This window comes from Mus pahari, chromosome 11, assembly GCF_900095145.1.
Source record: "Mus pahari chromosome 11, PAHARI_EIJ_v1.1, whole genome shotgun sequence".
Lineage (NCBI taxonomy): Eukaryota > Metazoa > Chordata > Mammalia > Rodentia > Muridae > Mus > Mus pahari.
Window position 1 is genome coordinate 57,011,078 of NC_034600.1, and position 25,953 is coordinate 57,037,030.

General features: G+C 42.9%; 2 protein-coding genes across 2 annotated transcripts in view; both read right to left on the reverse strand.

Annotated features, from left to right (window-relative positions):
- Dnajc21 (DnaJ heat shock protein family (Hsp40) member C21) overlaps nt 1-13,544 on the reverse strand; it is a 25,239-nt gene extending 11,695 nt beyond the window's left edge. Inside the window, exons 1-6 of the mRNA XM_021208577.1 lie at nt 13,236-13,544; nt 7,134-7,227; nt 5,278-5,401; nt 4,945-5,067; nt 4,125-4,429; nt 2,756-2,907 (exon numbers count right to left, since the gene is read on the reverse strand). Of these exons, the coding sequence (XP_021064236.1) occupies nt 2,756-2,907; nt 4,125-4,429; nt 4,945-5,067; nt 5,278-5,401; nt 7,134-7,227; nt 13,236-13,332 (895 nt within the window). The 5' untranslated portion in view covers nt 13,333-13,544. The remainder of the gene's footprint in view (nt 1-2,755; nt 2,908-4,124; nt 4,430-4,944; nt 5,068-5,277; nt 5,402-7,133; nt 7,228-13,235) is intronic.
- Nucleotides 13,545-18,790: 5,246 nt separating this feature from the next.
- Brix1 (biogenesis of ribosomes BRX1) overlaps nt 18,791-25,953 on the reverse strand; it is a 9,739-nt gene continuing 2,576 nt past the window's right edge. The window contains exons 3-10 of the mRNA XM_021208382.2: nt 24,244-24,287; nt 22,258-22,328; nt 21,927-21,976; nt 21,755-21,828; nt 21,569-21,619; nt 21,336-21,437; nt 19,446-19,574; nt 18,791-19,226 (exon numbers count right to left, since the gene is read on the reverse strand). Of these exons, the coding sequence (XP_021064041.1) occupies nt 18,957-19,226; nt 19,446-19,574; nt 21,336-21,437; nt 21,569-21,619; nt 21,755-21,828; nt 21,927-21,976; nt 22,258-22,328; nt 24,244-24,287 (791 nt within the window). The 3' untranslated portion in view covers nt 18,791-18,956. The remainder of the gene's footprint in view (nt 19,227-19,445; nt 19,575-21,335; nt 21,438-21,568; nt 21,620-21,754; nt 21,829-21,926; nt 21,977-22,257; nt 22,329-24,243; nt 24,288-25,953) is intronic.

The window sequence follows — 25,953 nt, forward strand, 5'->3', positions numbered from 1 at the left end:
TGAGAATTGCTCTTTCCATGTCTTTGAAGAATTGTGTTGGAATTTTGATGGGGATTGGGTTGAATTTGTAGACTGCTTTTGGTAGGATGGCCATTTTTATGTCAATCCTACCAATCCATGAACATGGGAGATCTGAGATCTTCTTCAATTTCTTTCTTGAGAGATTTGAAGTTCTTGTCATATATGTCTTTTTCTTGTTGGTTAGAGTTACAAGATATTTTATATTATTTGTGACTATTGTGAAGAGTGTTGTTTCCCTATTTTCTTTCTCACCCATTTATCATTTGTATAGAGGAAGGCTACTGATTTGTCGAGTTATATCCAGCCAATCTGCTGGAGTTATCAGCTCTAGAAGTCTCGGTATAATTTCTGGGATTGCTCGTGTATACTATCATATCATCTGCAAATAGTGATACCTTGACTTCTTCTTTGCCAATCCCCTTGATCTTTGTTTCCCCTTGATCTCTTTTTTGTTGTCTTATTGCTCTAGCTAGAATTCAAGCACTATATTGAATAGATACGGGGAACAACCCAGATGTCCCACAATGGAGAATGGATACAGAAAATGTGGTTCATTTACACAATGCACTACTATTCAACTATTAAGAACAAGGACATCATGAGTTTTGCAGGCAAATGGATGGAACTAGAAAATATCATCTTGAGCGAGGTAACTCTACCCCAAAAGGACATGCATCTATGTACTCACTAATAAGCCAAAAAAGTACAGAATACCTAGGATATAATCCACAGAACTCAAGGTTAACAAGCAGAAGGGCTCAAGTGAGGATTCGTCAATCTTACTTGGGAGGAAGAAGAAAACAATCAAGGGAGGCAGAGGGAGGGTGGGACCTAACCTAGGAAGGAGAGGGAAGAGGAGGTGAAAAAGGGAACAAGACCGGGTATCAGGGGGGAGGGGACAGGAGAGACACCCTGAGGGCCAGCAGAATGAATGGAAATATGCAACCTCAGGGGGTAAGAAGTGGGGAGACCATCTTGAAAGTACCAGAGACCTGGGAGGTGAGAGACTCTCAGAATTCAAAGGGAGGGACCTTAGATGAAACACCCAATAGTGGGGAGATGGAACTTGTAGAGTCCACGTCTCGTACAAAGACAGGGCATCAAGTGGAGGGATGGGGTTGCCATCCCACAGTCAGAAATTCTGATCCAGAATTGTTCCTGTCAAAAGAACTGCAGGGACAAAAATGGAGAAGAGACTGAGGGAAAGGCAGTCCAATGACCAACCAACCCAGCTTGAGATCCATCTCAAGGGCAGGATCCAAGGCCTGACACTATTACTGATGCTATGGTGTGCTTACAGACAGGAGCCTAGCATGGCTGTCCTCCGGGAGGCCCAACAAGCAGCTGACTGAGACAGGTGAAGATACTTACACCCAACCAATGGACTGCAATCAGGTTGAAATAGAGAAAAGCTGGAAGAAACTGCGGAGGGCTACCCCATAGGAAGACTAGCAGTCTCAATTAACCTGGACCCCTGAAATCTCTGACACTGAGCCACCAACCAGGCAGCATACATGAGCTGGTCTGAGGCCCCTGACACATATACAGCAGAGGACTGCCTGGTCTGGCCTTAGTGGCATAAGATGCACCTAACCTTTGGGAGACTTGAGGACCCAGGGAGTGGGGAAGGTTTGGTGGGGAGGTGGGCATCCTCTTGGAGATAGGGGGGAGGAAGGATGGGATGACAGTAGGAGGAGGGCAGAACAAGAGGGGAACAAGACTGGACTGTAAAAAAAAAAAAAAAAAAAAAAAAAAAAAAAAAAAAAAAAGAAAGAAAGAAAAAGACAACTCTGGATTTTTAAAAAGTACTCATATGTTCTCAGACACAGCCCACAACATCAGACCCCTACTCTCTTCACTCGTTAAATGAAGATAAAATTCCATTAGCAAAATTTCCACTTAAGGAATATTTTCTGAAAACCAAGCAAGGTCTTGCATATAAAAGGACTTCATAAATTATAGAAATGTAATTAAATTAGATCATTTCACATGTATAGAGTGCTCTATACGTTTCCAAGTACATACTACTTGACTCATTATTAAACCATTCATAACTCAAACCATTTTGGAAAAAAAAGATGTTGTCTGAGTTACTTGTCTGAAAATCTACAGTTTATAAATAAGTAGAAGTAGGGAAATCTATTCAGATCAGTTTTATGGATGGAAGAGCTAGTAATCATGAGAAAACCAGGATTACTGGTCAGCAGTTCTCAAAGGCCTAAACCTTACCTGTTAAAATACATACACACTCTGTCTGCACTCTAATCATGTAAGTAAAGCACCTTCCCTGAGTCCTAAGTGGGAAGACTATGACACATATGACACACTTACTCCTATGCAACAGCTACTGTCTTAAAAGAGATATTAAAACCTGCGGGGCATGGTGGTGCACGCCTCTAATCCCAGGACTCCAGAGGCAGAAACAGGCAGATCCCCGAGTTTGAGGCCAGCTGGTCTAAGGACCCAGTTCCAGGGCAGCCAGGTCTATACAGGAAAAGCAAACAGCAAACAAAATGCTTAACACAATGTTCTTTGATTGGCCATTAGAACTCCCAGTTTCTAGTTCGGTCTAGAACACAGGCCTGTGGCCATGAACCGTGACAAGTCAGATGCTCTCTGGGTTTTCATTTGTTCTTCCGTTCTCTAGTTTCTCACACTTGGGCCACACTGCAGGCATCTAATTACACAGTAAGATTTATTGTCCAAATTTACTTAATCCAACAAGAAACATTACCATCCAATCCATTTCTGGGCTCCTGATCCTCCACTTCGTTTTCATCTGATCCATCTCCAAACTCCTTTTCGTACCTTGCTTCCATCTCCTGGAGCTCCTTCTCCAAATTGGCCATGGTCATCCAGCTCTGCTCTCTGTACTGCTCCGCCAGCCTAGACACACAGCAGAGTCTCAATCCCACGGAAAGCACAGCTCTAAAGCCAACCCTACTGAGAATGCCCCTGATGCTGCCCAGGAGAGGAACCCACCACCCATCCCCAGCTACAATCGGTGCAGTCACTGGCACTGCGTTGGTTTTAACTGTTGCATTGGTTTTAACTGTTCTAAGTAATCAGACTTGAAATATAACTTTCAGCAGCTCAGTCAAAGTCTTCAGGTGACTAAGTGTTAAATATCAAGACCAGTACGAGATACTGCATAGTAGCTAATAGCAGGGCTCTACAGTTGGTAGATGGCTCAGCAGGAAAAACTTGCTATCAGGCCTGAGAACTGAGAGTCTGAAGCCCACACAACAGAAGGAAAGAACTGGTCCATGCAAGCTGCCCTCTCCACACAAGTGTCCCACACATACAAAATGATTTTTTTTTTTCTTGGATTTTCGAGACAGGATTTCTCTGTGTATCCCTGGCTGTCTTGGAACTCACTCTGTAGACCAGGCTGGCCTCGAACTCAGAAATCTGCCTGCCTCTGCCTCCCAAGTGCTGGTATTAAAGGCGTGCACCACCACTGCCCGGCCAAAATGAATTTTTTAAAGTTAAAATATTTTTTTAAAGAGCGGGGCTCTGGGTTAGAGTTCCCAAACTCCATTCCAAACTGCGACCTGCCTGCTACAAGGCCTCATTTCCTTACAAATAAAAGCAGAGCTCGGTGTGGTGGCGTACACCTTTAATCCCAGCACTTGGGAGGCAGAGGCAGGTGGATTTCTGAGTTCGAGGCCAGCCTGGTCTACAAAATGAGTTCCAGGACAGCCAGGAATACACAGAGAAACCCTGTCATGAACCATGCCCCCTACCCCCCCACACACACACAAAAGAAAAAGCAGAAAAGCAGTTGAACAGACTGTTCAACAGAGTAAGAATTCAATTAACACTAGTTGTTAACAAACTTTAGTAGAGATAAAAGACCTCAAGTATAAAGGGCCTCTGAAGGAAAATATATAAACAAAAACCTAGATGTTTACATAGTAGGTAAAGAAACAAGGCTAGAATTCAGGGATTTTTAAAAAGAAGAAAAACTACATTACAGGCTATAAGCCAGAATGATAACCAACATGGAAGCTTCATGCTGGCTCCCTTTGGACACACTCACTCTACCATGCTGGCCACCCACAGACCCACATCAGCAGAGGAGCTAGTTCCAGATTGCATACTTGGCTTGCTTCAGCTTCTGCTGCCTCCTCATCTCCTCGGCCTTCCTTGCCTTCTCTGCGTTCTGCTCCTCCACAAGCTTCCGATGGGCCTGCACTCTCTTATCTCGTTTACGAATGAAGGCTACCAGCTGGCGCACCACTTCATTTTTCTCCTTCCTTGCTCTGTCTCGAATTTTTTTGTTTTCTTTTTCCATTGCTCGTTTTTCCCAGCGGTTCGAGGCTTGCCGGGTATCATACTCTTCCTTCCAGGAAAAATTCTTCTGTGTGCAGAAACTCTGCCAGTGAGCGTAGAAAGGGTGCACCACCTAGTGTCAGAGAAAATGGGCAAAATGATCTCGTTTTTACTTAAACTTCTTTAAAAAGGCAGAAAATATTAAGGAATAAAATATCTTCTAGCTTTCTTTTCACGTATCTAAGATTACTTCTGTTGTGTGTTTCTTTAACTTCTGCAGTGCTGGGAACTGAACCTAGGGCCTTTGTGAATGTTCAACCACTAAAGCACAACTCTAGACCCTCAGACACTAACATTAATCACTGGACAAGACAGGCAGTTAGTTCTCTTAAAGACTTTTCAGGAAGACATTCATTCTCCTAGGTAGATTTAGAAATGAAAAATAGTCTTGCTGGCTAGAAAGACTGTAGAAGGAGACTACTACAACCACAGAGAGAACAAGTCAAGAGTTGGTACTACGAGACAGGTACAAGCTCCAGCAAAAGTGAGGGTGAAACCCAGGTCAGGAGAGAGATGGTTTCTTGTACATCTAGAAAACCCCAAGAGAGAAGCCCGGGAGAGTGAGATGCAAGGCAGTTTTTCTTTCACCGTGTCATAGTCGCTCTGGGAGTCGCCGAAGGTTGGAAAATCCTCAACATCTCCCTCTGACATACACTCCAGTTCTTCCTTTGCAATCAGCTCAAAGACAACACGATACACTGCATAGAACCCCTAAAACAAAATCAAGCAAAGCCAGAAACTCAGTAAACCATGGAAAACAGGCTTTAGTGCTGAGGCAGTACAGGTCCCAGCTCTCTCTACCTCAAGTGCCCTTCATCCACACATATCCACAGCATTCACTCTCTATACAATTTTAGGACAGACCCACATTTGAGTTTTACTTAACCACTTGAGGAGAAAGTAGAAGTTTTCCTATCTTACCTTTTCATCGTCCCCATAACCAGAATAACAGGTGACCGTGAAATAATGAAGCAGATCTAGGCTGTCATCTTGATATTCCCCATCAAGCCCTCCTTTAAGTAAGGCCTCTCTATGGTTATCGTACCTAAAAAATTCAAAAGTGAAAGGGGCTGGACAAATAAGGACTTATTTAAATGCAATTATATAAAATGTCACCCCAAGTCTGTCCTTCTCAATCAGCTAACAATAGTGTATGTCTCAACATCTGTACCTCATAGCCTCACGGCTTTACAGAAATCTCAACATCTGCACCTCATAGCCTCACGGCTTTACAGAAATCTGACAATTAAAGTACTTGGAAGCCTTTCAGGGACTGGAGATTAAAGTCATGCCTGCACCTTTAACCCCAGCACTCGGGAGGCAGAGGCGGGTGGATTTCTGATTTCAAGGCCAGCCTGGTCTACAGAGTGAGTTCCAGGACAGCCAGGGCACAGAGAAACCCTGCCTCAAAAAAACCAAAACAACAAAAAAAATCATGCCTGCAACTTCTAATACCATATATAATAGTAGCCCCTATCAACTAGGAATTCTAGACTCCCTCAATAGGTAGCTGAAATCCATAGGAAAGAGAACTACTAAATGGTACAGTATTGAACATAATATGGTTCATAAAGATGGGAATTTACCATCATCTACCTGAAAAACGTATTTGTATTTATATAAACTATAGCTAGGACACATACACACACCCACACTACAATTTGCTCTTCATAAAAAGTCTGTAATAGTATTTATTATCATCCTTGCTTGATAATACTGGTTGTTCATCATCATAAAGTCTATAAGAAGCAAGACGAGAATTCAAAGTCAGGTCACTCCTACTTCAAAGGATGGGCTCCTCACCTCGAAATGGTAACAAGTACCAGGCAACAGGAAAACAAGCAGGCGGGAGCTTTAAGAGAAAATGAGACAATCTAAGACTTAAGAGGAGGACTAAATAAAAAGAAGCCACATGGGATACCAACACTGTAAAGGAAGGCAAATGGTTTTGTTTGGTTTTTGGAGAAAGGATCTCCCTATATAAACCAAGGTGGCTTGAAACTCCCCCTATGTAGCCCAGGTGACTCTTGAAGACAGGGACCATATGCAGAGACAAGAGGCATGTGCATACATCTGGCTTTAGTTCACAATTTCAAAATGCTTGGTCAGAGAAAAGTTTAAGCTCCTCTATGAGGTTTAAGAGAATTTGTACGAAACTTTCTTTTACTCCTTTCTCCTTTGAGAATCAGTATGCTGTACAGAGTTTAAGCAGATGGCTTTCACGGCAGAACCTTGTTAGGAGCAGGATTCTTCACTACTAAGGCTGAGTTCAAACCTATTCATCTGCAGCAGGACTTAGGTGCTGAAAACTCAGAACCTCGAGCTACAGATTCTTGTTATAAAATTAAACTCTATTAGGAGCTCATCTTTGTTAAAAGGACCTATTTGCACAATAAAATTTATTCAAGTGCTCTACAGAAATGTATTATAATTCTTATATTAAAAGAATTAAAACAAGAATTGCTACAAAAATCAAACTTCCTTCCTGGGTAACAATGAACTCTTTACATACATTAAAGGAGCCCCACTCAGTGAGAGAGAAACCACTTGCAGCATCTGAGTTAGAGCTGTGTAACAGCAGCAGACTCGCTTCCTGGATAACACCAGACAGTTGGGATAATCATCCCTAGCTCCTTCCTGCCCACATACTGCACTTTACATAACCAGGAGGTGACAGATGCTTCAGGGCACTCCCGACCACTCAGTGTGCCAAACTGTTAAGAAACCAACGACTTCATACTGACCATGACTGCTAACAAATTAAACACAATACTTACCACGCTCTTTCCTGAGGGTCACTTAAGACGTCATATGCAGCTTGGATTAATTTAAACTGCTCAGCTGCTTCTGCGGCATTATCCAGGTTTTTATCTGTTAAAATCACAGAAACTTAGTCATGAAAAAAGTAGATGCATACGCCATCAAAATGGCTAAGTGGGGAAGGAAGAGCGCTTGTTCCCAAGCCTGAAGATCTGAACTCAATTCTGGAACCCGTATGGCAGAGTGATAAACTGGATCTTGTAAGCTGTTCTTCCTCTGGCCTACACATGCTCTCCATGTACCTACCCTCCATGGCACACCTGTACAAATGCCATATACCCACACGTACACAGGTGTGTGTGTGTGTGTGTGTGTGTGTGTGTGTGTGTGTTTGTTTTGGATCTCAGAATTCAAGACCAGCTTAGTCTAACTAGTTCCAGGCTAGTAAAGGCTACATAGTTAAACCCTGTATCAATATGTGTATCAAAATATATATAAATTTTAAATAGTAGGGGCTGCTAACAGGGTACAATAGATAAAGGATAAAGATGCTGCCCATCAAGCTGGACAGCCCAAGTTCAATCACTGAGACCCACATGGTAGGAAAGAAAGAACCCACTCCTACCACGTGTCCTCTGACCTCCACATATGCACCTTTTTGTGTGCACATGCTAATTATTCTTTTCTTGGTCATGCTTCCTTAACTGCAAATCACAAAAGCAACTTGGCCTGCAAATGGCGGCAGCAGTGATCTCTTCCTCCTTCTTGTTTAAGTCCCTCATCAGCAGTGCTGGTCTGACTGACAGCAGGCACAGAAGGAAGGCAAGGTGTGCTGTGAGATGAGACTGGACTGGACACCAGCCTCCATTCTGGGCTCTTGCCGTCTCCAGGAATACTCATGTGACAGTGTGAAGAACACAGGATAAGAGGAACAAATGGTAGGAGCCACTGATCATGTCTGTGAGTCTGGAAGCAGGTCCTCCCAACAGTGATGAGATAGCCTCAGAAGAAGATAGAAGCTAAGCCACTGGCACATTTATGTTTCAGAACCCTGGGAGTGTGCATAATGAACTGATACACACTAGTTTTTCTGTTTGCTGTTTTAAATCCTAAGGCTTTGGTAATTTTGTTCCATCATAAGTGGGTTAATTTATAAATTAAACTTTTGAATCTAACATGGAACACATCAAGTTCTTTAAGCTACTACTACTACTCAATACTTGTCTTCTGAGAGTTTAAGATACGACAGAATGTGTTCCCTCCAAACAGCCATGCAGCCTTACTATTGTGCCTCCTCTTATCTGTCAGCAGCACTTGATCCCAAACCATACAAGTGGCTTTCTGCCAAATATCTAACACTAATATTTTTCCAAGCATAGCAGTTTGCCATGACTCTTTTATCCTATGAAACTAAAAGTAGTCTTATATTAACTAAAAATAATTTCCAACTGCTATCTATACTTTTGTATATACCTCACTTTCCATGAGGAGTAACACAACATAATTCTAATGCCCCTTTCAGAGTGTACCCATTTGAAGACAGCCAGCATTAGGCAATCAACAGTGTTCTGAGAATGCCCCCCATGGGCTCAAATGTTTGAATACTTGGTCCCAGTTGGTGAAATTGTTTGGAAAGGATTAGGAGGTGTGGCCTTGTTGAAGGAGATGTGTTACTTGGAGAGAGCTTTGAGGTTTGAAAACTAGGACCATTTTGAGTTAGTTCTCTCTGCCTCCTACTTATAGATCTAAATGTAAGCTCTTAGCTGCTGCTCCAGCCACCTACCACCTGCTACTTATACTAATAACCCTCTGAAACCATACACACAATATAAACTCTTTTTTCTGTATGTTGCCTTGGTCTTAGCATGTTATCATAGCAATAGAAAAGTAACAAAAATAAGATGCAAAGGAGTTTACTAAGTGATACTTCCTGGAAAAATCACTGTTCTGTGAAAAGATGAGGGCCTGGCTGGTCCTTGTTACAGTGTGCCCTAACCCACCTGCTGGGTGGTCCTTGTTACAGTGTGCCCCAATCCACCTGCTGGGTGGCCTTGTTACAGTGTGCCCCAACCCACCTGCTGGGTGGCCTTGTTACAGTGTGCCCCAACCCACCTGCTGGGTGGCCTTGTTACAGTGTGCCCCAACCTACCTGCTGGGTGGCCTTGTTACAGTGTGCCCTAATCCACCTGCTGTATCCTCCTACAGCTTTAGCTCTCTAATACAAGAACTGCAGCAGACAAATTCACACCCCAAATTTACTGTTCCTTTCTTCCAAATAACACCTGGCCCTTGTAGTAAAGATTCTGTTCTTCACCCTTAAAGTTTAGGTGTAAACACATGACTAAGTTAATAAAGTCTACGAAACTACTCTACAGTGGGTTTTAAGAATCTTCCTCAAAAGGCAACTAGCATAAACCCTTGTCTCTTCTTTACATGTTCCTCCTCCTGTGACTAATATCTTGAACTGTCACTCTGTATGACGAATGAGGGCCCATTTGAGAACTGCTAGGCAGAAAAGTCCACTGGGCCATAGGAGAGAACTGCTATCTTAAGCTGTCCCAGCTGAGAAGGCAATTCTGCCTTTGAGGCTCACTGTCTGATTCAAGGGTTCCACACACGTGTTGAGGACGATGGAGCAAGTCCCTGATAGCTTCATGAAACACGGGAGCTATCAGAACTAACCACCTCGGATTTCTTTCGAGTTGAGAAAAAAGAAATTGGTCTTTGAGTTAGCTATGACACCCAGCTTCCTGCCACATTTGGTCACACACAACCCTCATACCCTTTCAAGGGGAAGCGCCCTTGACAAGTGTTAAGATCTCCATGTCTTCATCAACTCATTCATAAACAGATCCAAGGAGGAAAGGATGAAGGAGGAAAGGGTGAGGACAAATCCCTAGGACACTCTGATATCTTCCAATATCCATCTCAGCATTCACGAGCATACCCCAAGGGGGGCTGCTAAAGAGCTACAGCATCAGCCAGGAGGTGATGGCGCATGCCTTTAATCCCAGCACTTGGGAGGCAGAGGCGGGCAGATTTCTGAGTTCAAGGCCAGCCTGGTCTACAGAGTGAGTTCCAGGACAGCCAGGGCTACATAGAGAAACCCTGTCTCGAAAAAAACAAAACAAAAACAACAACAACAAAAGAGCTACAGCATCACCAACAGTCTACACTGCTTTTTTTTTTGGGGGGGGGGGGCTCCTAGAAAAATGGTAGAAACTTTAAGTCTCGAATATTCCTGTCAAGACACAATAGTTCAGTTCAAATTAAATAACCTAAAAACAAAACAAAACAAAAAGCTGACAATTCAGTCTTCTTAAATTAAAAAATAAACAATGGTTGCCAAGTGTGTGTGTGTGTGTGTGTGTGTGTGTGTGTGTGTGTGTTTTCCTTTTTATCAGTGCTGCACCTGGTCCAACTTCTTCCCATTCCTTCCCTCCCTAAAGAAATTTGTAGAAAGCTAAAGTTTTTAAACACACAAAACCTACGCATATACCATCTAATAACAAGATATAACTTCTGAGTAGAACTTTTTTCTTAAATAATGTTTTCAATCTGTCACATGGCTTTCACTGTGCTAGATGGCTGTGTCAAACTGAGATTAACAGCCGGCGTCTAAAGCTGTTAAGGAATAAAAGAGCCTACATTTTGGCACAGGTATTGCAAACAGTCACTGAAGTTTACCAGACATCCATTCTGTGTGGTTTTCTCTTGACACAAGCCCGTATTCTGCTGTCATCTCCTAAACCTTCTTACAATGCCTCTGGAAGCTTTAGTTGGCCTGTCCCTTGCAAAGCTTGCTCTGAGAAAGCATCACTCCTCTGCAGGTCTCTACTCCTTTTGTACTCCACAGCATTCCTATGGCAGCCCCACGGTGATACAGGCCTGTGCCTGGACACGGACCCTTTATCACTATTCCTTCTAGTAGTCTCCTCTACCACCGCTAGCTCTTTCTCCCCTCCTCTCAACCACAGAGAAACTAGCATCCTGCTCAGTATCCCCACTATGGTACTCCTGGCCTCACCTCCAGGCTGGCCTCCCTCCCTGAGACACTCCCTCCCATTACAACCAGAGAGAAACCTGGAAAACTGGCATTTATCGCCCTGGTGTCTCCAGTTCTTCTATGGTCTACCAAAGCTCTCAGGCTAAAATCTTACTCCAGAATGTAGCACATCCCCTTCTGACCTGCTCCTACTTGGTTGGCTCTGCTTGCCTCTCTCTTACACTCCTTGCTCCTCTTTCGAATAGGCACACTTTGACCCTATCATTTTATGTCTCCACCCACAAGTTACTTCTTCACAGCCAAGCTTTCGGGGTGGCTTTCCTACCCCCCCCCCCGCGCCCACACACACACACACAAAGCTGGCCAGGCATGGACTTATCAACACTTGAATTTGCCCTCACACAGACCTTCTCTTCTAGGATTCAAAATGCCCGTTTCTTTCCTGTGACTCCACAGAATGCATATTCAACCAGGGCAGAGGCCTCTTCTGCCTGGTTCACCTGGCAAAGCATATGCATTTGCCCTTAGAATTAATTCTGTCTTAACCTTTTCCGTTCTGAAAATCAAGGCACGCCCAACTTCCTTCCAATTCCTAACTCAGCTTCTAATGATAACTAGCCATTACACTAAGACAACATATGTTTTCTTTGGATGTGTCTACCTTGACTATGTCTTTTGACTTCTTGCTAAGAATTCTACCCTTTCAAAAGGGGTATGTGTGTGTGTGTGTGTGTGTGTGTACACGTACATACACATATGTTCCTCATTTATTGTTATTACACCAATACTTATGTTTTTTGTTCCATCTATTAGGGGTCTTCCTTCCCACTCTGGGTCTCCAGTCTTCCACTCTTGCAAACCATTCTATATCCTTCCCTGTGAGTAAGTACTGCCCTCCATCCCCCGGGACATCTTTGGCCCACCTTCGTGCTCTTCCTGAAACAGGACTGTCCCAGATGCCTCGGCATCTCTAGGTACACAGAGGAACCCAGCCCCCATTACATGGTGCTCACTAGTTGCTGTATTAACCCAAACAGCAATGACACTATTTTACTCAAATAGTAAACGTCCATATGTGCGAGGCTTGTTTTCCTAACAAGACTCTGAGGTCCCTGTTTTAGCATTTCAAAAGCTGCATATTATACCCTCGTGCATGTGACTTGCATCTTCTGGACCGGTATGAGAAAAACTGAGCTTAAACTTGTTCATGTTATATGGCGTATTTCTTTTCTCCTTTAAGCAAAAAAAGACATGTATATTCTTCCAAACCTAGTAGTCATCTACGTGTTCATATCCATCTTCTGTAGACTCTGGGAAGAACAGCTTAAAGGTAAAGCGAAACTATTCTTAAAACAACACTACGACAAAAACAGGTAAACCAGCCACGAAGGAAAAAAAAAAAATAAGTAAAATCACCCATGCCTGCTGGCAATGGACAGTAATCCCAAGTAATTTCAAGTAATTTACTTGGAAAGGTGAGGCAGGACGATCACACGTTCAAAGGCTGCCTTGGCAACGTAGGGAGAGACCCTCCCCCCCATCTCAAAAATGATTCGTTAAGAAAACCAAGGGCCGCTGTTCTGGATGCGGGAGCGCCTGGCAGCAGGTGCGCAGCGCTGGCTTTAATGCCCGGTACCCAGAGAGGCGGAAGAGAGAGCCTCTGGACTCCCCCACAGACGGGATTCAACTCCTAAGTTTCGAAGCCCCGTAGATGAAGAGACTTCGCCAAAAGTCCCGCAGACCGGTCGCACAGTCACAGCAACCATCCCGGGGGAGCAAACTCCTAAGGAACCTCGCCCAGGTCTCCCGGGCGGTCCCCCTAACTAGGACGCGCCGTGGCAAACTCGTGTCGTGTGCGGGGCCGGGTCTGCGGGAGCCTGGGCACTGGGAAGGCGGGCGCGAGCGGGCCTGTTTAAAAGCCAGTCCCCCGGCCGGCGGGGCGGGCGGGCGGGCGGCGTGAGTGGTCCGCAGCCCCGCCGCAGGAGCCGGAGGCGGCTGCGCGCCGAACCCGCTTCCCCCTCGGCGGTGCGGGCAGGGCCGAGCCGTCCCCACGGCGTGCGCCCCGCCAGGCCCGGGGTAGGCTGGCTGGGGTCCCCGCCCGCCGGTCACCTACCCGGGTGCCACCTCAGGGCCAGCTTTCGATAGGCCTTCTTGAGCTCCTCCTCGCTGGCGTCGCGCCGCACCCCCAGCGCCTCGTAGTGACACTTCATGGCCGGGCTGGACACCGGGCCGGGGCCCGGGGCGGGGCCGACGCCCGGGCCCGGGCAGAAGCGGCAGCGGCGGCGCTGGTTGTCCTCTCCTCCGGCGGGAGCCCGGCGCCAGCAGCCCGCCAGCCAGCGAGCCCGGCGGCGGCGGCGGCGGCGGCAGCGGCGCGGGGTGGCGGAGGCGCGCGGCGGTGGACGACGCGGGCTGCGGCACGCGGGCGCGCGGAGGGGGCGGCGCCGACAGCTCCGCATGGGCGGGGGCTGGGCTGGGTTCCGGGGGAGCGGCGCGCCGCGGAGGCGGGGCCTGGGCGGGGGAGGCTGGGCGGGGGAAGCCACGCCGAGAGTCATTGTGAGGGGCACAGTAGGCTGTTTGGGTGGCACTCCTAGCCGGCCTGAAGGCCGGGCAAGGTAGGCTTGATGAGGAAGTAGTCTGGGAAATACCTTCCCGGCCTTCGGATTAGTTCTCTGCAGATGTGGCAACTCGAGCTTCAAGGAGTCAGGTGCTGAGTTTCAGCCAGAAGTTCGTGGTGGAAACACACCGGGATTTATCATCTTTTCAATTCTCTTCAGCTACCACTTCCTAGGATCTCTTAATTTTTTTTCCCCCTCATCTTGCCTGATATGCATGATAAAGGGCAGTAAATAAGATCTTTGCTTTAATCAGTTTTTAAAACATCTTAAAGGTAGCGAACCAAAAGCCAGGCTAAGTGCCCGGTATGAAGAACGCGGCTTTAATCCCAGCCTCCACCCAGGAGGCAGAGGCCAGTTTATTCAGGAATTTCGAACCACACCTTCAATTATCCGTGAATTCAAGGCCTGCTTGAATAATGAGTTAAATTCTTGATCCAGTCTCTGCTTCCCAAGTGCTGGGTTTACTGGCCTCCACTGCCAGATTAGGTTCATATATTAAGCAGAAAATGTCCAGTACATCATAACAAGTACTCTTCCTAAGAATGAGTCATAAAGAAACATCAACTAACCAGGGTCGTGAAATGTCTTAAACAACGCCCAGCCTTGCTAAAACAAGACCTCAAAAAGAAAAGCCGGGCAGTGCTAGCGCACGCCTTTAATCCCAACCCTTGGGAGGCAGAGGCAGTGGATTTCCGAGTTCCAGGCCAGCCTGGTCTACAGAGTGAGTTCCAGGACAGCCAAGGCTACACAGAGAAACCCTGTCTGGAAAAAACAAAACAAAACAAAAAACAAAACAACAACAAAAAAAGTTATATAGAGCATTTCCTTTCTGGAGAACCCCCCTTGAGTGGGGGTGGACACATTTTTCTTTTCTCCCTCCATGTGTGCTTTTGTTTGCAAACTCTGAAAGACTGAGTTGCCTGACTAGAGATGATGGTTCATGCCTGTGATTGCCAGCTACTGGGAGACCAAAACAAAATGATTGCCATGAGTTTAAAACCAGCTTTCCAATTTAAAAAAATAAAATTTTAAAAAGATGTCTTTTTTTACAAACCGCAAAAAACCTGTTCCTTTACATGGAAATATTTAATAAAAGTTAAGATATTTATATGACCTAAGAGAAGCCTGAGTGCTGAGTGATAGTAGATAGATAGATAGATAGATAGATAGATAGATAGATAGATAGATAGTAGATAGACAGACATGACTTCTCCTAGGTTTGGTGGAGGAGAAAGTTTATTGTGGCTACAAGGGATAGCATAGCCAGAGCATCTGTGAAAGTCCAGAGTGAATGTGACCTTGAGTCATGTAGGGGGAGGTGGGGTGGGGGCGTGGAGTAAGACCAGAAGCAGGTAACTGAAATGGCTGGTTTATACAGGTAAGAGCCTCAGGGGGAAGTTTAGCCCCTGGGCTGGAAAGTCCTTGGTAGAGGGCAAAGGGCAGGTTATGTCAGTTCAGTAGGGACTAAGGGATGTTGGGAGAACCTGGAGGCCAAGTCTGCTTTGGATTTGTTGAGTAGGATGGACCTCTGCCTTTCGCCCCAGTGTTTGAGACTTTACTAGCTTAACCAACCATGTGTCTCTCTTGGGTCCTAACTTTCTATATGCTATTAGCTTAACTGGCTTGAGAATGTAGTCATGGGATAGTTTAGCCAACAGGTTTTGGGGGACTGGAGTAGTCCTATTAATTACTCTGTACATACACGATAAGAGCTCTGTACATTTATTCCAATCTACTGGATGTCAAAATAGTATCCTAAAGCCTATGAAAACACATAACTTTAAGATGGAATGTTTACATACATCCGGTAGCTGTGGGTTCTATTTAATAATACATGGCCAAGACACTCATTGCTAGCATCTTTTGTACAGGGTGGGAGCAATCAAACAGACAAAGGTGACTGTCCCTTCCTTAAAATCCTGCCCCCAACACAATCATAAAACCCAACTGAGCTTCAGCATTTTCTCTACATATTAGTTAGATAACTAAGTTACTACTACGTAAATAGTTGCCTATTTTCTCCATCATTTGTTAAGATGGTAATGGATAGGGCTGGAAAAGTCTGAGTTTGCAAGATACATCGGATCTTCCTTCTCCTATTAGGGAGTGGAGGATGTGGGGTGAATACATGATTTCCCCTCCAGCCACGTGTAATTGTAAACTCTGCAAACTGCTTTACTGCTTTGGGGTGAAAGTCACCTATTTTGGCCCATAACAATGGATCGAAATATAGAGTTAAACTGGATGTTATTTCAGTCATCTTCCACTGGTTGGTTCTGAAACTACATAGTCCAAATTGGTCTGGAACTTGCAGGTCTATAGTTGCAGCCTCTCTAGAGCTAGGTAGGATTACAGGCATGAGTCGCTGAATTCTGTTTAAAGAGCATTCTGGTTAAACATACTGACTTTGTATAAGTTATCTGTGAGTGAAAGAGATGCAATTTGGGGAATAAAAACCCCAAATTAAACTGTTAATTTAAAATTATGACTAGAGAAATTAAGAGAAAAAAAAATACAAGAGGAAAATTGTGAAACCAGAAAATTCTACCAAAACCTCACAGTGCAGACATCTAAAAAATGAAGTTCATGTCTTTCAAAACTGGCAACTTTTTATAATAATATAATCTGTTCATAACATATATTCTCTAATGAACTCTTCCTGATGTTTAACACCTTAGTCTCATTTTTTTCATTCAAGGCTTTTCTCAACCGACTAAATAACCAGTGGCCATTTAGTCTTCTGTATGCAGCAGCTATGGCCATGAGAAACTAGCCAGATAAGTACTGCAGGTGAATCTCTGATCCGAATCACGTGCATAATTTAAGTGACTTCAAGTAGTCCTAAACTATTTCAAGAAAAGTAGCACAATTAACAACTCAACTGAACCAAGTCCTCACAAAGAGCAACCAGTGCTCTTAACCCTGAGCCATCTTCCCGGTCCCTACACATGTTTTACGTGACTTCATGCTGGGCAACTTGACAAACTAGAGTCATTTGAGAAGACTTGAGAACAATTGTGGAAGTACTTCTTTCAGACTGGCCTGTGGGCTTGTCTACAGGGTATTTTGATCTTTAACCAATGTAGGAGGGACAAGCCCCCCTGTAGGCAGCCCCATCCTTAAGCAGGTCATTGGTAGGAAAAGCAGCTGAGCAAACCAGGAGCAAGCCACTAATCTGTGTTCTTCTGCATCTCTGCTTCAGACTCTGTCTCTATCTCCCTCAGTGGTGAGCCTGGAAGTGTAAGATAAATTATTTCCTCCCAAGTCACATTGGGTAAGGAAGCTTATCACATCAACAGAAACCAATTGAGAACAAAATAAACTAGAAATTATATCTAGGGCCAGAAACTACATAAAACTAGGAATAAGTGAAAAAGACAGCCTTACCACAAGAAAACAATATTAGTCTAATACCACTTCCAAAAATCCTAATCTCCCCTCAAAAATAGTATTTTTATTTTGCAACTGGTGTTCTCATAGGCAAGACCACAAAAATAGGATTGTTCTAAGGTATAACTTTGGAGCTTACAAAAATATTGCTAAAGAAAAACTTAGCAAAAAAAGAATTATTATTTGTATTGCTAGAAAAAACCTTTGAGCAGAGTTTTATTTAACAAGTGTTGTAGAAGCCAGGCATGGTGGCGCACGCCTTTAATCCCAGCACTCGGGAGGCAGAGGCAGGTGGATTTCTGAGTTCGAGGCGAGCCTGGTCTACAAAGTGAGTTCCAGGACAGCCAGGGCTACACAGAGAAATCCTGTCTCGAAAAACAAAACAAACAAATAAACAAGTGTTGTAGAAAGGGATTTCTGTACAGAAATATTTACCACAGGCACCATACTAGAAACACAAAAACTGAACTATCTTTGAATGGATAACGCATGTATGTCTAGTTAATAAACATGCTGCAGATGTGGAAAAACATGTTAGGTGAAAAGGTGTGACAAAACCATCTGACACAACACATATATATGCATGTGTGTGTGTGTATATATATATATATCATCTATGTTCATGCATCTCCCCAGCCAGCCAGCCCCATCATCACTGGTGGCTCAGGTTGCTGTTTTCCCTGTTGCTACTGCTCTCTAGAATCTGAAGTTGTCTAAGATAGATTTAAAACTGCTTACAAACAGGTCTTAGTTGTTTTTCAAAACCTAAGACTTAAATGCACCAGAGGTAGAGGTACTGAAAGATGAGACGTCAAAGTAACTTGTATCCTCCTGATGCCATTGTCATCTCCGAGGCTCACTGCCTCAGTCTAACCTAGGCCTAGTCCTGGAAGCTTCTAGCTTCTGTACAATGTATTCTAGGCCTAGACTGCTTTCAGCCTCAACAGACTGAAGCTCACCCTTTCTAGTTTTCTGATCTTCAGCTGATTCAACTCTGGTGTTCTGGCTCAAATTCCTCTCCAAGCTGACTGATCCAATCTGACTTCTCTCTTGGCTGTGTTTGACCTCAAATGAACTCTGGCTATATGTTCTAATCTTCTGGCTGCTCATTCTTTCTTCAACATATCTCTATGCGACTGTCCCAGTAAAGATGCCTTCTCTGCTGCTCTCAAGAGCCTCCCTTTTCTCCTGCACTGGGCATCCCATTCTCTCCCATCTTTTTCTGACTCGTTACTTTGTCTGCCACTTAATTATATATCACCTTCAAACAGGGGTATTTCCTTCTACAAACTGATTTTAACCTTGTTTGGGATTAACGGTGTGTGTAAAGGCTGAGCCACAACTAGAAACAGGTTCCAGTAATCATCTCAATTTGGGGGTTCAGTGGATCAAATATCTGTTAACAATCACAAATCGGCTTCCCAAGGCTTCATGAATTAGTGACCTCAGCAAAGAAAGCTCAGTAAAATGAACATTTCTTCCACCCTGCCACCCACCACACTCCGCTCTAAAAGTCCCTAACATCTTGGTAAGTAATTACAGACCCAATTAGTCTGTTTGAATTTCAGCTTAGCCAAACTGCAATTCTAAGCAAAAAGGGCAAGCCAACTCTTAAGTGTGTTAATGACTCAAAACTAAGTGAGGCTCTGAAAGGATAAAGTCACTGGGGAGTTAAGATGCTTTATTAGAAAAAGACCAACACTGACTTAAAGATTTTAATTTTTAAAATGGTGCCCTAATTAGGCATAGCTAGTTCTGTATACTGAAAGTATTTACACATGGAATACAAAATAAATACACAGTAACTAAAGAGATAGTTATCCTCTGATTCACTTTGCACTCCCTCTGCTCATCTTCTGCTGCAGTTTCCGATGCCTTTTGTAAATCCGTCTCTTCCTTGCTTTCAGATCTACTTTAGGCTCTGGTTTCACCCACTGTATTTCTACTGGCTTCTCCTCCGCTGGTATAACAAACACATCTGCAGTGGGGTCATGTGGAAGGATAGTCTTTGGCTCTTTCTTCCTCAGTTTCTGAACATCTTTGACTTGCTGTCTCTCTCTGTACTTGGCAGCTGTGATAGACCTTATGACGCGCCGATGCTAGACAAAGAGAAGAAGCTTTGAATTAAGGCATTCATGTATGTACCTTCACCAAAATCATTTCAAAAAGGAATTTGCAGAAATGTGCAGCAAAACAAATTTAATCTTACGGGTGGTAAAGCACTAATTACAAAATGATTTTGGCTAAAGAACTACAGTATCACAGACTAAAACAAAACAAAACAAAACAAAACAGAGTCAACCAAAACCCCAGCTTACCATGTTTGGAGATTGGTAATGAGGATTTTCATATAAGGTTGGTCCTCCAAAGCTGCCCTGAAAAATCTTTATGAGATTTAAGACAAAACGAGGTCCTATTTCCACTAGAGCAGCGTCTTCTTCTATAATCTGCAACAAAAAAGAAACATTCCTTGTGGTTTGGGTATATTGCCAAAAGGTAAATCAGCCCCAACTTCATTATAGTATGCTCTAAAACAAGCATAGCACACTTTGAATCTCAGCACTGAGGCAAAGGCAGGTGGATTTATGCCTCATTTACATGAGTTCCTGGCCAGGCAGAGCATAAAGTGACCCTGTCTCAAACAAATAATTCAAAACAAAAACAAAATAAAGCATAAAACCAGAATTGATAATCCTCAAAGTGAGATGTAAGAACTTGGAAAGTGATAAATCACACCACTTCCTAAATTCTGTTACTAGCTCAAGGAAGTTATACAGAACCATGATTTTCTTTTTCAGTGTTCATGTGTATGTGTTTATATGTTTACTGGTGCATGTGTGCATGTGCATATGTGAAGGCTAGAGAGCAAGTACAGGTGTTGTTCTTCAGGAGCTGCCCACGTGTTTATATCCATGTATGTTGTACATGGGTGTATGTGTGTTGTGGCACACACATGCAGAAGCCATAGGACAATCTATTGGAGTCAGTTCTTTCCTTCTACCTACCACATGTGTCCTAGGAATCAAACTCAGGTCGCCAGGCTCTGTGATGAGCATTACCAGCTTAGCCATCTCACACTCCACTTTGCTTTTTGAGATGGTCTCTCACTGGTAGCTGGAACATGCAGATTAAACTTTGTTGAGTAGCCAACAAACAACTCGGATCTACCTGTCCCTACCTGTCCAGATCTAGGATTACAAACAAATGTCACTTATGCCTCAGCTCTTCATACTTACAAGTATTTCACCTCTCAATGTTTTCTTTTTAACTGTAAAATCTGAATTTGTTTCATATCTTTTTTCTTTCCCACTCCCCACCCCCTTTTTTCCCCTGAGGTAGGGTTTCTCTATATAGCCTGTCTATCCTGGAACTCACTCTGTAGACCAGGCTGGCCTTAAACTCAGAAATCCACCTGCCTCCTGCCTCCCAAGTGCTGGGATTAAAGGCGTGTACCACCACCGCCCAGCTTGTTTCATATCTTAAGTCTAACAAACACTAACATTCTTTTCATTTGTCCGTTAAGGCAGGGTCCTCTTCATAGCCTTGGCTGTTCTGGAACTCAGAGATCCACCTGTCTGCCTCCCGCCCAGTGCACTCTTATTAACATTCTCAGTAAAGCTGGTCTCCCAAGGCAGCAGATGTGACTGATACTGTAAGACATCTTCTATAAAACATGCAGAGAGGAGCCCCCATGTCCATCACCCACAGCTGAATGAAATCTTGTTCTTGCTGTTCTTCACTCTTCTGCACATTATGACAAATTCCTGCCTAGAGATTTCTAGACGCCCCACTTCCCCTGAATGAGGAATCATCTCATGACTTACCTAAAAGTTATTACTGTAGCAAGTATGTTTTCCTAAGCCTTAACAGCCTCTGACCCTCTCCCTGCTATATTCTAAGCTTTCAGGAAAAGAAATAATGAACTGTCCTTTACAGGACTCAGGAAGGGCTAAAACCAATCAGCACAGAGTTCCAGTCCATGTTCTCTCTTTAAATGAGTAGAGCAGCTTGTTACAAATGATGTATGCCACAGCAACTGACAACCAGAGAAAGAAGCAAGTAGAGATTACTTCAGGTATGTGGCAGCAATCATTTGCCACAAATATCTGAAGGAGAAATGGAGCTACTTAAAAGAATATACATTTGCACTGTCGTTAATACTACATATCCCCAGGTATTTAAAACGTGAAAAATAAAGCAAAGCCAACCTGGAAGTTCCGGAACCATATCCTGTTATCCAGAATAGTGAACGTAAACACGTGGTCCACAAATGGCTGACTCTTGGGATGGTATCGTGGTGTACTGAAGATCTTGTTATAAAAACAACAAAAGGTCTGTTAGTTTTTCATTCCAAGGCATAGATAGCATGTGCTTCGATGTCTAAGTCAAATGTGCTTTGTTTATTATATTCCTAAAACTACTTTCTAAGAAAGATAATTACCTGAATTAAGAATTCCTTTAACAAAGCATAATGTGGCAAGTCATCAAAAGCCTATAAATAAAAAAAATGAACACATTACTTAAAATCAAGAGTACCTTCTTTAAAACTTACACACACACACACACACACACACTTTTAACCATTTAGAATAAGAAAGTTAGACCACACACCGAATGAGAAACTTACAGGGTCAAAAGACAAAAGGGGCCGAGAACCTTTCAAACAGTTTCCAGTCATCTTTAATTCAGCCAGGGTATGAACTAAAAAAAATAAAAGTAATGAGAAAGTTAAAAATTTTGACACAATTTTCCAAAAACATTTCTAAAACATTCATCAAGAAATGTTAAGTCAAACTTACTATTTTGAACCAAGAATTTGGCAGATGGACCATGAGGTGAATTTGAAAGCCTGAAATATATGAAAACAACTTTTCAACAGATAAGAATGTATAGTACAGTGATGTTCACCCATACCAGCAGATTATAAAACAGGACATGTCTATAGTATAAGACAGGACGTCTATAGTGTAAGTCTATGGTGTAAGATAGCCCCCGTCTACAATATTCACGTTAAATGTTCTTTAGGGGCTTCAAATATTGCACAATCAAGTGAGTTCAATCCATTCCTTTACATAAAAATTACATCCTGTTATAAAAGATTTACTCAGTTCTATCAATATATTCTCTTACCACATATAGAGATCCTGTTTTTTCTTAGCTTCAAAGTAGATGCATTTGTTGCAATTTTTCATTTCACAGACCTAAAAAAAAGAAAAAGCAACAGATAATATAACAAGAACTAAAGTAATAAGCAAGCAAATTTCTTTTAAAAAACAACCTGTGTATATTTATTCACAGAATTTCATTTCATCGTTGGCATTCTACTCAAGGTAAACTTGTTATTCTATGCCTCTTTGGTAGAAGGATCCACTAAATCTCTTGTGTCTATGGTAGTATGTATTTTCTTTTTTACTGACCAGGTATCATGCTGCCCAAGCTGCCCTTGTCCCGCCCAATAAGCTGCCACCTCCCGAGTGTTGGACTGCAGGCTCGTTATCCAAATAGTTTAGAGTAACTGGGTCTCTTGCTGTACTGAAGATCTCTTCTGACTATAGTCCCATGCACAAACTATAATGACTGAAAATAACACTAGAAAATATGCGATACTAGAACTGTATCCCAAAATACAGCTCTAAGAAAACCAAAGAGGGCATCTGATTACATTACAGATGGATGTGGGCCACCATGTGGTTGCTGGGAATTGAACTCAGGACATCTGGAAGAAGAGAATTCTTTTCATCACTGAGCCATCTCTTCAGCCCCAATATCCTTTATTTCAGCCGTCAGTTTTTTAGCTTTTTATTTTAATTTTATAACATTTAAATTTTTATTTACACAGGCATGTATTCATGAATTAGGGGATTGGCAAACAAAAATAAAACCTATTTCAGAGTGATTTGATCAAATCTTAAAGATTTTTTTGTTTGTTTTGTCTCTATGTATCACGGGTTATCCTGAAACTTGCTCTATAGGCCAGGCTGGCCTCAAATTCAAGAGATTTGCTTGTTTCTGCCTTCTGAGCGCTGAGATTAAAGGCAAGCAACACCATGCCCAGCAACATGGTAAAGATTTAAAAACCATCCTTAGGAAACATAAAAGGGACTCAGTGGTTAAGAGCACTGGTTGCTCTTCCAGAGGTCCTGAGTTCAATTCCCAGCAACTACATGGTAGCTCACAACCATTTGTAATGGGATCTGATACCCTCTTCTGGTATGTCTGAAGACAGCTATAGTGTATTCATATACATTAAAGAAATCTTTGGAAGAAAGAAAGAAAGAAACAAACAAACAAAGAAAGAAAGCATCCTAAGAATAAACTCCTATGTTACAGTAAACTCAAAGTACTCAAGATGTAAAACTTGCCAACTTACAAAACACATTTTCCTTTGATTCCGTTGCTTTTTGAGTATTCTGGGACTCTGTACTAGCCTTCTCTACTGCTCTTCCACTTTCTTTTGAAGTCTGAAGGAGTAAATTGACAACTCCCTTCAGGACAATGCCTCTCAAAAAGGCTTTTCTAAGTCTAGCTCAGGAATGAAAAATATACAGTGCTTTAGCTCTTGCATCCTTACTGTAAAGTATAATCTTGTTTTTTGTCCTGCCTCCCTCATTGGAGCTCCCTGACAATGAGGGAATTGTTCTAGTTCTGGTCAACACTGCTGCCACGGCTTGTATAATGCCATGTTACAACAACACTGTGCCAGACAACCAAATAGAAACCTTTCAGTAGCCAAAGAATTACCTTATAACTGTTTAGAAAATTCTGTTTTGAAACATAAGCTTAATATCTTCAACAGTACTTTGAAATCTTAACTATTACTAACTTGTAATACCCAGAGAACAAATTTTTCCCTGCACATTTAATGAGTACACTTTAAATTTACAAATGGGTTTTCTACAAATAGTTAACGTTTTCTGAAATTGTTTTATTTATTTTGGTTGATAATCCTTGAGTACCTTCTCTAAGTTTCAAGTAATACTAGATTCACAGAAGAAAAATAACTGACAAATTAGTGAAATAAAGTTGGAATTATTCACAAAGCAATTTTTACAAGTTACTAACTTGTTAAGTCATCTTTAGAGTTTATAAAATATTTGTAATTAATTTTAAAATTACCTCATTTATCACAAATAATTTATCTTTACGATCCATTTTAGTATCTATAGAGAAAAAGAGAAAACAAGTAAATAACAGATTTCAAGACTACCTGACTTTAATTACATTTGCTAAATTTTTTCGGGGGGAGGGGAGGGTTTCGAGACAGGGTTTCTCTGAATAGCCCTGGCTGTGCTGGAACTCACTTTGTAGACCAGGCTGGCCTCGAACTCAGAAATCTGCCTGCTTCTGCCTCCCGAGTGCTAGGATTAAAGGCATACGCCACCACCGCCCAGCTAAATAATTATTTTTAAAGACTGATCAAAGCTAAAGACACTCAACCTCTTCACACACTGAACAAGTGGCAGGCAGATCGTGCAGTGCATACTTGCCACTGTACTGGGACAGGAACCCAGGGAGGCAAGGCACAAGCCAGGCAAGCATCCCCAGTGAGCTGCAGGCAAGCCTTCTTTACTTTTGCTTTCAGACTGCTCTCACGAATTTGCTCAGGCAGGCCTTTAACTTTCAACCTTCCCACTTCCAAGTAGCAGGAATTATGGTCCTGTGCTCCCTGGCCTGGCTGAAAACTGAAACTGTTTTGTTAAGACTGGCCCTCTGGCCCTCATGTAGTTTAGTGTGGCCTCAAAGTGCCTATGAAGATTCAGGATGACCTTCGGTTCCTGATCCTCCTGCCACCATCTCCCATCGATGACATTACAGGGAAGCACCACAATGCCCAGCTCCTCAAATGAAAATGAGACCAACTATGAGGACCAAGGTGATAACTCAGGAGATCAGCCTCCCAAATGCTGGCTTAAAGGTGTGCCACCACACCTGACCAAAACTTAAATTTTAACTTATCAAAGTATTATTTTGAATCAAAGCCCATTTTATAATTGATTTTGGATAACCATAGAAATGAAACACATCAATGAAAATTTTCAGTTAGTTTCAGGAACTGAAGACAGTACAGGCATCTTTGGCATGAGAAAGACTGAAGAATTAAGCCATTACATAAAACACAATCTAAAAACATCTCAGGAAACAGCCACACACAGCAGTGACAGATATCTCATCTCAACAGCAAACATTTCTCACCACCCTCTAAGAACACGTTAACCCATGGGTGGTGGCACACATACTTTCAGTCCCAGCACTGGGCTGAAGTAAGCAGATCTTTATGAGTTCAAGGCCAGGGGAGTCAAAGTTACATAGAGTGGCCCTGTCATAAAAAAAATTTTAAATGTTCAGAAAGCAATATACACCAGTCCTTCCTTAATATCCTACTCAAAACAGTTTATAAAGTGTTACAAATTTCCTTTAAAACGTGATACCCGAAAGAGTGACCTTTTGAAGTGTGTGTGTCCGTGTCCATCAGTCCAGAAGTCACCCTAAGCTGTTTTTCTTCAGGTGCTGCTCACCTTGTTTTTTGAGACAGGGTCCCTAAACTGGCAGGGAGGATACCAACCTGGCAAGACTGGCTTGCCATCGAGCCCCAGGTATTCATCTGCCTCCACCTTCTCAGAGCTGGAGTTATGAATCTGTGCCATCACACCCAGATTCTTTTTGGCAGTTCTGGGGACTAAACTCAGATCTATTTCACTAAGCTGTACCTGAAACCCTTGTATTGAGGTTCTTTTTTTTTTTTTTTTTTTTTAAGATTTATTTATTTATTATATGTAAGTTCACTGTAGCTGTCTTCAGACACTCCAGAAGAGGGCGTCAGATCTT